This window comes from Cyanistes caeruleus, chromosome 9 (genome assembly GCF_971803275.1).
Source record: "Cyanistes caeruleus chromosome 9, bCyaCae1.hap1.1, whole genome shotgun sequence".
Taxonomy (NCBI): Eukaryota; Metazoa; Chordata; class Aves; order Passeriformes; family Paridae; genus Cyanistes; species Cyanistes caeruleus.
The window spans coordinates 9,467,399-9,480,133 of NC_141709.1; the positions used below are offsets into that span (position 1 = coordinate 9,467,399).

At 52.3% G+C, this 12,735-nt stretch overlaps 1 protein-coding gene and 1 long non-coding RNA gene across 2 annotated transcripts in view; both read left to right on the forward strand.

The window, feature by feature from the left end:
• Positions 1-10,917, forward strand: part of LOC147651532 (maestro heat-like repeat-containing protein family member 7) — a 52,614-nt gene extending 41,697 nt beyond the window's left edge. Inside the window, exons 13-15 of the mRNA XM_086842835.1 lie at positions 9,843-9,945; positions 10,210-10,266; positions 10,560-10,917. Of these exons, the coding sequence (XP_086698961.1) occupies positions 9,843-9,945; positions 10,210-10,266; positions 10,560-10,750 (351 nt within the window). The 3' untranslated portion in view covers positions 10,751-10,917. The remainder of the gene's footprint in view (positions 1-9,842; positions 9,946-10,209; positions 10,267-10,559) is intronic.
• LOC147651534 (uncharacterized) lies at positions 4,586-7,895 on the forward strand. The gene is made up of 4 exons (XR_015274148.1): positions 4,586-5,081; positions 5,254-5,388; positions 5,658-5,803; positions 7,736-7,895. It is a non-coding gene; the product is annotated as an uncharacterized LOC147651534 (long non-coding RNA).
• Positions 10,918-12,735: the final 1,818 nt, after the last annotated feature.

Genomic DNA, 12,735 nt, shown 5'->3' on the forward strand with positions numbered 1-12,735 from the left:
TCCTGTGCATCAGCACTGAGGCACAGCTCAAACAACGAGGAGTTTCTTTGTGCCAAGTGGATTAAAAATACCCAAACCAACCCAACCAAACAACTCACGGATTCTATCGTCGTCTGAAAGGGAAAAGAAACATTTTTATTCAGTGCCACAAAATTTGCATCAATAACAAGTCCAGTAGCACACCAGGAAATTTCCACATGAGTAAACTCCACTCACTGCAAAAAGGCTTGTATCCACTCCTGGAATTTAATGGTTCAGCTGGCATGTGAAAGCTGTTATTTGGAGGTTTAATTATTAAGATCAAATTAAATTTCAGCTATTGCAGCAATGAGCAGATGCCAGCTGAGGGATTCCTTGCTGGGGAATGCTGGAGAGGATTTTGGTGTATCCACATGGGAGCCTCCCTGCTAGGAGGATGCTCAGAAGGCATTGTGCCTTGGATAATGAACTATTCAGGAGTTCTGGGAGTCCCAGGGATGCCTTTTCCTGGTTATGAATTACTCCTGGTGAAATCTGGCAATGAACTGCCTCACGGTGACCTGTGGAGTTCCTGGTCAATGAGGGGCTGCTGGAATGAAGGGAATGCTCCACTTCATGGCTATGGAGCTTTTCCTTCCCCCAGCAGGAGCTCTGGCTGGGACTTGTAATGGAAAGTGTGAAGACTTGTGCAGATGAAGAGCAAAGAGAACAAAGACCCTCCAAAACTCACTCTGTCTTTCCAACCAACCCCACAGAATTTGTCTGTGAGCTTTCATAGTTTTTGAATTGCCAGCCACAAAAAACTTTTAATTCTTTTTGGCCAGGCTGTGAGTGCACTCAGAGGGTGGAGCAGATGAGGAGACAAAGGTTTGGGGAAGCAGAACACAGAACTATTTGCTTTCTGGAAGGCTGGAGTGAGGTCTTGGGGGAAATCTGCCTCACACAGAGACTTGACAAGAGCCATGAGGCTCTGGATCATCCTCCCCTGGACTGCCCAGGCATGGGAACTCCATCCCTCTGTCCCACAGGGGCAAACTGCAGACCCCCCAGCCTTCCCCAAACACCTGCATCCAGGGCATTTAGGAGCTGATTCCCCAGGGCAGGGCTGCACTTTGGGCATTTGTTCTCCCTTTACAGCTCAGCTGCCATGATGCAACAAAGACAATGGTTTGGATGGACACAAAATCCATTCCTGGTGTGTGCAGTGCAAGTGTGGAGGAATTCCTGTTGGCCTGAACCATCCGCTCTCCTGTGAGCACCTGACACTGCACAGAGCCAAAGGTGGGATCACTACAAGGGGATCTTCTCTTCCTCCTGCTCTCTTCATCATCACAGGTAAATTGGAGGTTGGGACACTTCACTGGGGCAGGGACACCCAGGCTGAGTGAGGAAAGGCCGCTCCCCACTTCTCTGACATCCTAATGATGGCAACCCATCATTATCCTACAAAGACCCATCCCAAAGGAGCCTGTTGCGTCCTGGCAGGTGCTGGAAGGAAGTGAAAGCATTCCCAAGGAAAAAGGGAGAAACTGAGTCCAGCTCACCAATGCCTCAGAGCAAAACTTTAGAAGGCATTATTCTGTGTATTCCCAACTTCATGGCCAGAGTTGAGGCTGGGTTTGAAAAATGTGGATTTACTTCTTTTATAGAGGAACATTTATTTTTTCACAGCAGAAGGAACTCTTTTGAGTTTCCTGCTTGAGACAGAGATTGAAAAATACACTGCCTTGTCTTTCAAAAATGTTCTGAGGAGCCACTGCAAGGTTTCAGATGAGGGCCACAGTTATGCTCTGGAGGTTGTCAGAAGGAAGGATGCTGCTCAGTCTTTCTCTGTTCTCTTTACTGGAGCTGGCATGAAAATGGATTATTCTAAACCATCTCTCTGTGTGGCTGTCCCATTTGTCAGCTTCCTGCAGGCACATTCCCTGCTTGATGTTTTCATAAACTCCACTCCTTTTCCTTGGCTTCTGGTGATAAATTGTAATGGCAAGTGAAAATATTCCAAAATAAATCTGTTTTCATGGCCCTCTGCAAAGTCCACTCTGAGAGCCCTGTGCAGATGTAGCACTTTGGGAGGAGGTGGGGCAGCACCAGGTGCACATCACACATCAGCCCTGTGGTGTCCACATTTTCAAACCCTGCCCCAACTCTGGCCATGAAGTTGGGAATGCACAGGAAATGCCTCTAAAGTTTTGCTCTGAGGATACAGGTGAGATGGACTCAATTTCTCCTCCTGTTTCCTTGAGAATACTTCCAACTTCCTGCTGTTATTTTGGTAGGGTCTGTATTTTCAAATAAGGAGCAAATTATTATTATTATTATTATTATTTGGTCCAGGAAACCAAAGGAACATAAGGAGAAATAACAGAAATTTTTAGGTTGGAAAAGATCCCAAGATCTAGGAGATTCTAAGATGCAATCCAACCATGAAGCCAACCTTTCCAGGCCTCCCAGTGATCCCATGGAGAGGGAGGTGCCAGCAGCAGCCCCAGAGCTGGGCTGTGACAGAGCAGGGATGAGGCCAAGTCCAGAACTGCTTCCCAATGACCCCCCCTCACCCCTGAATCCTCTACTGCTGGTACCAAGGCTGCTGTTTTCCCTGGAAATGTGTCTTTCCAGCCCAGAAACTCCTCTCCACTGGAGAAGCCCCAGCAGCAGAGCCCTTCTTGCGCTCTGTGGATGCTGCAGGGCAAAGCCTGTGGTGGCCCCTTGGTTTGGGCTCTGCAGCTCTCAGCACCCAGAAGAAGCTCTGCCAACACCTCCTGCTTCTGCTGCATCCTTGCACACTGTCTGATGATCTGAGAGCTTTTCCCAGCCCAAATGAGCTGCAGTGAGCACAGCAAGAGATGAAAATGAACTCCAGTGATGCCTTTTTCCTGCAGGAAGATGAGGATGGGCAAGTCCTTCCTCTGAGGTGCCCTTCAGCCCAACACTGGGACACTGCTGCCGAGCTGGGCTCAGCTTTGTTTTCTCTCCCAAAGTAAAAGACAGGCTGAAACTAGGACAAAAAAACAAAGAGGGAGAGACAAAAAGGGAGAGCCTGGGTTTGAATTGACAGAAACCCCAGGAACCAGAGTGCAGCCCAGTAAATATTGGAATGACATTACCTGAGCTTGAGAAAAAATTGACAAATTGTTAGGCTGAATTCCTGTCTCTAGTGGAACTGGAGAGCAACCACCATGGAGATAACATTATTTTCTTTAATCATTTTCTTTGGCAAGAGAATCAGAAGGAAAAAGCTCCAGAGTGACTCTTATTATATTTTCCCTCCCTCTGCCTTTTCTTTCTGATTCCCTCCATCGTTCCCAGCTCTGTCAAGATTGTGACAAACTTAATTACCAGCAAACAGCAGGAATCCCAGATGACATATCCATGGTTTTTTCTTTCTTCTGACTTCATGAGATCTTTCTGGTCTTTAATGTAGAGTGAATGAGGACGGGGAGCAGATGGTGCTGGTGTCCAATACCAGCAGCATCTGAGCCCTTATCTCCTTGAGATCTTCAGTGTCAGGATGGGATGTGGATAACAAAACCTGAGTGATGAGATTCAGGGCTGGAGGTTCAGAAAACGGGATTGTGCATGACAGGCCCAGATCTGCCATTTGGGGGCTGTCATAGAAACCTGCACTCATTTCAGGGCTGCTCACAGCAGGGACTGCACAGCCCAGGCCTCTTGCTCCAAGCTCCTGGCACCAGGATAAGGCACCTTTGTGCCTCCTGCATCTGTAAATTTGATGCTCGTTGGCTATAAAACAAGAGCTGGGTGAAACATTGTCATTTGCAGGGAGTTTGCCCTAAAACCATGTTTCTAGGGCATGAAACAGCTCAGGGTGAGGTTCAGTGAATGGTTTTGAGCGAGAAAAAAGATTTAAAAGAAAAATGCCTAAAATACTTTCAGTATTTTTAAGTGGAGTTTTGCCCTTTGATCTTTTCAAAGGGAATTTTATTGTCTTGCTGTCTCAAAGATGTTTTGGCTGCAGGGGTCTGGAGAGGCTTTTCAGAGTCCTCACCAGTTCTACAGTTCAAGAAGCTTGTGGCCAGCCAGGTTTTGGCCACCTGTGCTCCCATTGCTGCAGAAGCAGGGAGCCCTTGCCTCCACCCTGCCATTACTATTATTATTATTATTATTATTATTATTATTATTATATTATGTTTATGTTTATGATGTTTATTTTTACACCCAGGCAATTCACTGTTTTGCAGGAAATGTCAAGATTTTCCACACAGGCACCTCTTTCCCCTGTGCACCCCTCTTGAGAGAGAGAAAATGGTCATGTGCCACTTGACCAAAGCAGGGGCTTTGCAAACACACCAAACACTGGAAGTTTGGTAGAAAGAAGCAGCAAATCTCTTTTTTATCTTAGTTTTATCTTCACCAAACCTTCTCTGAACAACTCTGCACCTCCTTCTGCATTCATTTCCTCAAGCGGGCTGTCATGGAGTTACTTTACCTTTAAGGGAGTTGGAGTTGCTGGGAACTGCCTGGAGTCTTTTCTCCTGACCAATTATCGGTCATTGCTGAGAACTGACAGCAGTTTAGGCCATTGAAAAGTGGGATCAACTTGTGAACCCTACCTTAAAGTGTAAAAGCAGAGTTCTCTGGGTTCTCTTTGTTTCCTGGCTGTGAAGGGTGGCAGAGCTCCAGGCCTCCCGTCCCTGCCCAGGCCATGCGGCCGGGCGGGGATGGGGCCGGGCCTGCCCCGTCTCCCGGCCGGGAGATGGCGGGGCCTGGGGAAGGTTTTCCTCGGGCCCGGGCCGGGCCGAGCCGATCTCTGGCTCGGCTGCAGGTTTTGCTGTAACTAAATTCACTAGAAACTGCTGAGTGAAGAAGGAGAGAGGCTTTGGACCTGCAGCAAGCAGAGACAGCGACCACACGCTCCAGAGCAGCCATGAAGAACTTCCCATCGCAGACGGCTCCAGCTCCTGTTCGGCAGAGATCACCGAACCATCTACAAAAGCCTGGGCAAGATTTTAACTCTTTCATTACCCAGACGAGACTTGCGGATTAATCTTTTTATCCAGAGAGAGAAAAAGAGAGTGATCAACATGAAAAGAGACTTTATAAACCACCAGTGACAGGAGAGAAAAGAAGCTTCAGAAGAGGTAGAGAATTAAGAAGATGCTTTAATTAAGCTGAAATATCTTTCTGTTAAAACTATGGAGATGGACAATGAAGTCCTGTGCTCTGAGGGCGCGTGAGCCCATCCGTCTTTGCCTCTTGCCACACAGATGTTGCAGGCAAGTGTGAAACCCTCTGCTCTTTGCTTCTGTGCAGGTGCTGCAGGAAGAGCAGAATGAGAAGAGGGCTTTAACAGAGACACTGCTCCAAACTCGGGGACAGCTCAGCCAAGCGTGCCAGCAGGTCCAGCAGCTCAGGCAGGAGGTGAAAGAGCAGCAAGAGAAGGGACAGGTAAGTCTGAGTAGGCAGGGAATGGAGTGCAGGGCAGGGACAAGGGCACAAAAGGCAGCTCCTGGGACTGAGGGGACAAGGGCTGCCTGAGGCTGTGGGAGCCTGGTAAGCTCCAGAGCTCAGGCCCAGGAAGGAGGGCTTGCAGTGCAAGCAGAGCTGGGTCGAGAAGCCACAAGAAGTAGCTGAAGGAATGGGGTTTGGAGACAGCAAGTGCAAAAATCTGAGCCTGAGGGCAGGTCCCAGGAAGTCACTCTGCATTTTGTTGCCAGACCATCAAGGCAAAGCTGCAAGCTGAGCTGCAGGAAGCTCACAATGAAATGCTGGCAGTGCAGAGGAGGCACAAGGAAGAACTTCAGGGCATCAGAGAGAGGAGATGAATGTCCTCCTTGAGCAGAGGGATGCTCTACAAAAGCAGGTGAGTGAAACAGCAGTGGCACTGCAGTCACGCAGGGAGGACTCTGTGGCCTTCTTGCTTTTCCATGGCAGAGCAGCAGCTGATGGGGTGATCCCTGGGGCTGCCTCATGCTGTGGGGGCTCCATGGCAGCTGCTCTGAAGGACACTCAGTGCTCTGCTGAATCTCAGCTGCTGCCCCCTGAACAGCTGGGCCAGTCCTCTGGGCTGTTGGCCAGCACCCATCAGCATGGACTCCTGCTGGCCTCTTCTTGCTAGCCTTGGTTTGGGAGGTGCTTTTTCAGGTGGGCCACTTAGAGACTTAACCAAGTTGTCCATCTCTATTGGGAATCTGCCAGTCCCAGGACAGGGAGAAAGGGAAAGTTTTCCTTTCTCATTCCTAAGTGCCTCTACTGTGGCTGACAGAGGCAGGCTGTGGCTGTCGCCTCTGACTGCTTTGTTCTGTTTGACTGGAGGTGGATGAGTTGACATCTCAGCTGGCAGCCTCCCGAGAGTTCCTGGAAAGCACACTCCAGAGAGCCCAGCAAGATGTGAGCGAGGCCCAGGCACAGTCAAGGCAGAAGCAATTGGAGGCTGAACACATCCAGAAGAGGCTGGAGGAGGCAGAATGTCAGAAGAAGGAGCTCCAAGTGAAGCTGCAGAAACTGGAGAGGGAATGGAGTGAATGCAAAGAAGTGGCACTGGAAAATTTTGAATTGCAGGCTTCCGTGAATGTCCTAGAGAGGGAAAGAGACAGGTAAATGAAAGCCTGTGGGACTCTGCAATGTGGTGAATGCATTCCCTCTTTGCCATCTTTGCACCTGCCTGGGGCTCTGGCAGCATTTCCTAAGGGGCAGATTCTGAACTCTCCATGAAGACACATCTCATTATCTGTATGTTGTGTTCATTCTCTAATATTTTAAGCCTTCAGTTGGAGTTTTTCTGAAGACAAAGGCTTTTGGGGTAGCTCTTTCCCTCTAGGGAGTGTTGTGCTCTTAGGTTAGGTTAGGTGGGTATGTTAACAGTGCTGGAGCTGCAGTGTAAGGAGCTGGATACATCCATCAGCTCCACCTTGGCTGCTGTAACTTGAGGCCTTTGGGATCTGATCAGCCTGGCATCTGATGCCTTTGCTGGGCAGCACCTTCTTAAGGCCCTGAGTGCTGATCAAGCCCAGATTGCCCTGGGAGGCACCCAAGAAACAAGAATGTCTCTGGTGCATTGTTCCTGATAAAATGCCCCCCTGGTGCCTGGAGGGGCTCAAGCAGGGTCCCTGCCACCCTCCACACTCACAGGTGTTACTGACTGTGCAAAGAATGCAAGAAACCAGAGCAAGGTTAGGGGGGCTCCTCCAGCTGATCAAGTCAAGCCAGTCTTCAGTGCCACAGGATTTTTCTTCCAAGAAGAAGACAAAGGAAAGGCAGAGCACTCTTGCTTGCCTGGAGGTTTCTGCATCTTCCATCAGCTTGAGCTCTAAGCCTCTGTTGCCACTTCTGCCATCAGCCTTTGTTCCTCCAGCTGAAAGTAGGATGGGTGCTGGTAAATCTCAGGGAACTTGCCAGACATCCCCTGGCTGTAGGGTGCTGCTCCTCCCACCTGGACATACAAGATGGGGGAAGGAAACGTCTCTTCCATGTTGACCAAACCTCTTCCCCTTGAAGCCTGGTTAGTCAGAAGAAAATTCTTCCTCTCCCCTAATGTCTTCATTGCAGGACTTTGTTAGGTTTGTATGCACATTCCCATCTCAAATAGAAGGTAGGCCATGAAGGCAGGAACTCCCTGTTCTTTCAGGAACAAAAGCAGAGTGGGCACATGCTGGGCTGTGACTGCAGGGGGAACAAACAGCCAAGTTGTTTAGACAAACCTCATTGGACAGAGCAGTTTTCTCTGAGGTGCTGCAAGTCCTAGGAGTTTATAAAATGTGATGCCATTAGTAATGAGTTGCATGCTTCCCTTTAGGCTGATTCTGTCTCTGGAGGAAAAGAGCATGGATCTCAGAATGCTGGAACAAAGGAACCTGGCGCTGAACAATCAGCTGTCTCAGTTTCATTCTGCTCTTCAGCAGGCTGAACTGGTCTCTTCAAGCCGTGCAGGACAACTGCAGCAGCTCAACACCCAGGTAAGCTGTGCACTCCATCCTCTTCTCCAGGGGCACACAACACCACCTTTGGCATGCTAGTCCTAACCTCTTTCCCCTCCCAGCAGCATCCACATGTTCTTCCCAGGCCTCCTGCTGCTGCACCCTCAGGCCAAGGCTGGATCTGGTGTCTGCTGCCATAGTTTTCCCCCATTCTTTCCTGGGTCCCAGCAGGAAATCTGGGAGCAGAAGCAGCAGCACACTCCTCTGGAGCTTCTCTGTCCCTCTGTTAGCAGTGCTCTCCCTGACAGGATTGGTGCCTGTGCCATTCACTGAGCAATGTGGGGACACAGATGTGGCTATGGCAGGCTGGGCAGAGCGCTTCCACCACAGCCAGTTCAGCCCGTGTTCAGAGCTGCAGCCTCAAGGGTGCCCCTTGCCTCCCTTTCCCTGTTTTCTCTACCTTTGTCTCTACTGGAATCCTTGGTTCTGCACCTTCTGTTTCTGGTGTATTTCTGCCTGAAGTCATTTCTCCTTCAATGCTCTCCCTACTGCCTGCTCTGCTGCCTCAGGAGCAGCCCAGTCCCTGAGGCTCTCTGCATCCATCTTCCAGATCCAGGCCCTGCAGGATGCAGTGACAGAGAAGGCAGCTCAGCAGGACACTCGAGAGAAGGAGCTGCTGCAGGAGCTGGAAAAGTCCCAAGCAGGAGAACAGAGCTTGAGGGACGCTGTGCATGTGCTGCAGGTTGAGATGTCTGAGCTGCGTCTGAGGCTCCAGAGCTCTGAGGAAAGAGCAGAGGCCATGGCCACACACTGTGAGGCCATGGAGATGGAGCTGAGGATGGCTCAGGCTGACAACAACCAAATCAAGGCCTGCAATCAGGAGCTGCAGACACTGTTGGAGGAAACTCAGCAAGGTACAACTTCTCTCCCATCCATTGCCCCATCCTGTTCCACCAGCGGGGATCTCTGATCCCATGCAGAGGTAAAGGCCTTTGCCCAGAGATGGCAGACAGGAAAAACAACCAGCACGAGACTTATCCATCCAGGCGCCAGTCAAAGTTTATCTCAAGAATGATGCTGTGGCTGGCGGTGCCAACTGGCTCTGCTGTGGCTGGTCCCATACACAGCTGGTGCCTTTCAGGTGCTGTGTCTGTGCTAAGCAGCTGAAGCTGGATGCCTCAGCTCAATTCCCCCAAATTTCAGGCCCTGTCAAAGCCTCCAGGCTATTGGCCTCCCTGGAGCAGGGCTGCACAGGCATCCCTGCTGCTTTGTCTCTCTTGGATTGTTCACTCAGCACAAGGCCAAGAGCAAACACACTGCTATTCCTCTGAACCTTGCCCCTGCCATTCCTGCTTTTTTCTCTGCCTGGAAGTTTCCTTCCTTTCTCTCAGTTTTGGAAGCTCTTGTGGGCTTAAGGCCTGGCAAACCACGGCAGGCAGAGAAGACAGTGCTGTTGTCTCTGCAGGGTGCCCATCAGTTTACTTTGCTTTGCTTTCTCCCTTCTCTTTCCCCTTCCCTCCTGCAGCAATATGGAGGGCAGAACAGCAGAAGACCTCTCTAGAAACTGCCTTGAAGGAAGAGGCTGTGACTGTTCGTCAGAGGTGGCATCACTGCAGAGGAAACTGGAGAGCCAGGAGAAGGAAAGGAAGGATGTGCTGGTGAGAATGGCAGATGCCACAAAGGGCCATTTCCTAGCTATGTTTGCACCTTGTGTTACCAGTTCTAAGGAGCACCTTTTTCCAGTTTAACTTTCCTAATTGCATTCTTCTGAACAAGGAGGAAGTCACTGGGGCTGCGGAGCGGGCCGGCACCGCGGCTCCCCGGGCAGCAGCCGGCCCTCTGCCCCCTCCAGAGCCCGGCGCCAGCGGCTGCTGCCCGGTGCCTCAGGGCTGGGCGGGCACGGGAGGCCGGGGCTGGCCGCAGGCAGCAGTGCCCGGCCGAGGGGCAGAGCCCGCACCAACCCTTCCCTCCTGCCGCTCTCTGCAGCTGGCACAGGACAGGAGCCGAGCGGCTGAGCACCTGCACCGGGCCCTGCTGTACCTGGACAGCCCGCAGGAGTCCCTGCGAGCGGCGGCCATCAGGTTCATTGGTGAGCCACGAACCGGGCTGGGCTCCCTCCCTGCCCCGCCGCAGCTCGGCCCCAGCCCCGGCTGCTGCCCCGGCCCTGGAGCCCCGGCTGCCCTCGGGGCTGCTGCTGCCGGCCTCTGGCAGCCGGGGCCCTTGGGCTGAGTCAGGATGCGGCAAGGGCCGGGGCTGAGCCCTGCCGGGGCAGGAGGCCGTGTGGCCCCAGGGCTGGCAGCGCCGCTGGCAGGGAGCTGTGCTGCTGGGACCCTGACAGGCTCTGTGTTCCCAGGGATGGCCGGGCAGCACCTCCGGGGGAACAAACGAGAGCTCCAGAGCATCTGTCAGGGTGAGTGAGGGCAGCGGGCTGCCAGCCCCGGCTGCCAAGGGGAGCTGCAATCCCTGCCCCGGCTGCCCAGGGCTCTGCTCCCTGTGCGGACCAGGCCTGGTGTGGCCAGGGCACACACAGAGATTTCAGGGGCACGAGTGCCAATAGTGTCCAGTGGCTTTGGGCTGATCCCTTTGGTCCCTGCTCCCTCCTGGCCATGGCCAGAGCCACCTGGGTTGGCCCTTGCACGGGGCTCTCCTCAGGTCCCCGCAGATCCAGATCTGACCATGGAGATCTGTTCCTCTCTCTTGCAGCCCTTGATGACAAGGCACAGGACATCAGCCCTGCCATCAGAAGTCTGGCTCTGGAAACAGCCTTTGTCCTCCGCGCAGCTCAAGGCTCCATCTTGCAGAAGTGGCAAGATGGATTCCGCAGGGCACGCAAGAACCGCCCTTGTCTGTGGGCCCGTGGCTGGCGGTGCTGCTGGAGCTCTGAGGAGAGCTGAATTGAGAGGCTCTCTGTCTGCCGGGGCCATCTGAGCCGGGCAGGATTTTTCTTTAAGATGTTTTTTTTTTCCTTCTTCTTTTTTGTTCTTTAATATAGAAATATAGAAATAGAAATATATAGAATAGATACAGAATTATATATAGAAATATAGAATGTGTTCTCATACCCAGTGTCTCAGGTGCTTTCTCTGGTGCCCAGTGTGCGCAGGGCATAGAGGGAGAGGGGAAAAGGGTGCTTGTGCTCAGCAAGCTGCCCAGGCGTGCAGTGGGGAAGGGAAAATGGCCAGAAGGCCCTCGGCCTTGGGTGGTTCTGCTGAAGCCTTAACGCTGCCCACAGAGGAGCTGGGCAGGGGCTGGAGCTGTGGGGATCGCTGTGATTGTGGTGCCTGGAGATGGGCATGAGGCTTCTCCCAGCCAGGAAGCACCGTCTGTGTCCTGCAGCCCGTGGGTTGCTGGCGGGATTGCTGAGGGCTCTGAGGCTCTCTCAATCTGGCTCCTCTGGAGCTCCATCGGGGCTGCACCGCTGCCGGGCAGGTTGGCCGGGCTGGGGGAGAGCAGAGGGGCCAGGGTGGTGGAAGCCCTGAGGAAATTGGGTGTCAGAGGCCACGAGCAGCCCCCAGGCAGTCACCTTGTTCCTGTCACCCACTGCTCTGGTGCTTCCCCTGAGAGACTGCCATGCCTGCAGCAGAAGCCCTCGAGGCTGGGCCTCAGCAGCCCCGAGGTGCCCAGGCTGGGCTGGCTGGCGACAAGGAGGGCAAGGAGGCCCTGGCAGGGCACAGCCACTGGGTGCTGCCAGGGCAGCGGGCAGAGGCAGGGCTGGCGGCCAGCCCGGGCCCCCGCGCCTGCCCAGGCCACGGTGCTGAGACCAAGGCTCCCCTGACACAGAGCTCTGTGTCTGCACAGCTTCTGCCTCCATGGGGAGGGTGGTGATGTCTCCTCGAGCAGCGCTGCTGAGTCGCTGCTGCTGAAGCGGCTCTGGACAGAGCAGAAACGGCACCAGAGCATGCACAGGAACGGCCCTCAGGGCTGGGCTGGAGTGGCCAAGATGCCTCCTTCTCTTGCAGGAATAACAGAGATGGTGGACACAGTCCCTTCGGTATATATGTTCTACAGGCTGTAGTTAGGTTCTTTATTGCAATTGCTATAGCGGTCCTTTCATTGTTGTCCTGGGTTGCAGTATATTCTATCACCATCCTCATGTACTGTTGAAACCAGGTGAGGCAGTGCTCCCTGCCTCCCCCCCCCCCCCCCCGGGCTACCTTCTGTTAATGGGCCCATCAATGCCCTGCCCCATGACTCATAGATAACTTCCCCCTGTATTGTCCCCTGTTAATGGGCCCACCACTGCCTTGCTGCATGACTCAGAGATAACTTCCTCCTGGACTGTTTTCTGTTAATGGCTCATCAAGGCCTTATCTCATGACTCACCATCCCATTGTGAGATGCTCCTCCCCGAGGGAGGAGCCAAGCATTCCATACTGGATATAAGCTGAGAATTCGAACACCACAGCAGCCCTTACCTACGGGACTTCCAGAGGACAGGAGCTACTGCTGGACTTTCAGCTGAAGACCAGACCCCCTTTCTTCCAGAGGATCACGCTTCAACAAGACCACCTCATCTGGACGACTACCATCACCCTAACAGGGTTCCAGGCTGTATTCTGACTCTGTCAGTGTTTTTGATATTATTGCATTTATTCTTTTTTATCATTTTCCTATTAAATTATAATTCTGACTTGCGATCTCTCACTGGTTTGATTTCAAACTAGTACAATTGTACATACATTTTATAGATTGTTGCTATGAAGATTCTTATAACATAAATACATTCTGTAGTTCATTGTTGGTGGTGGTGCTGTTGTGTAAATAAATTGTCCTTGTTTGTCACAGGCTGTCTGTCTTTGCATTTGCTTTGGGCACAGGCAGCATTTGCACAGCTGTGGTTTCCCCTTGCCCTGGGTTCCTGAGGCTGGAGGTCCCTGGG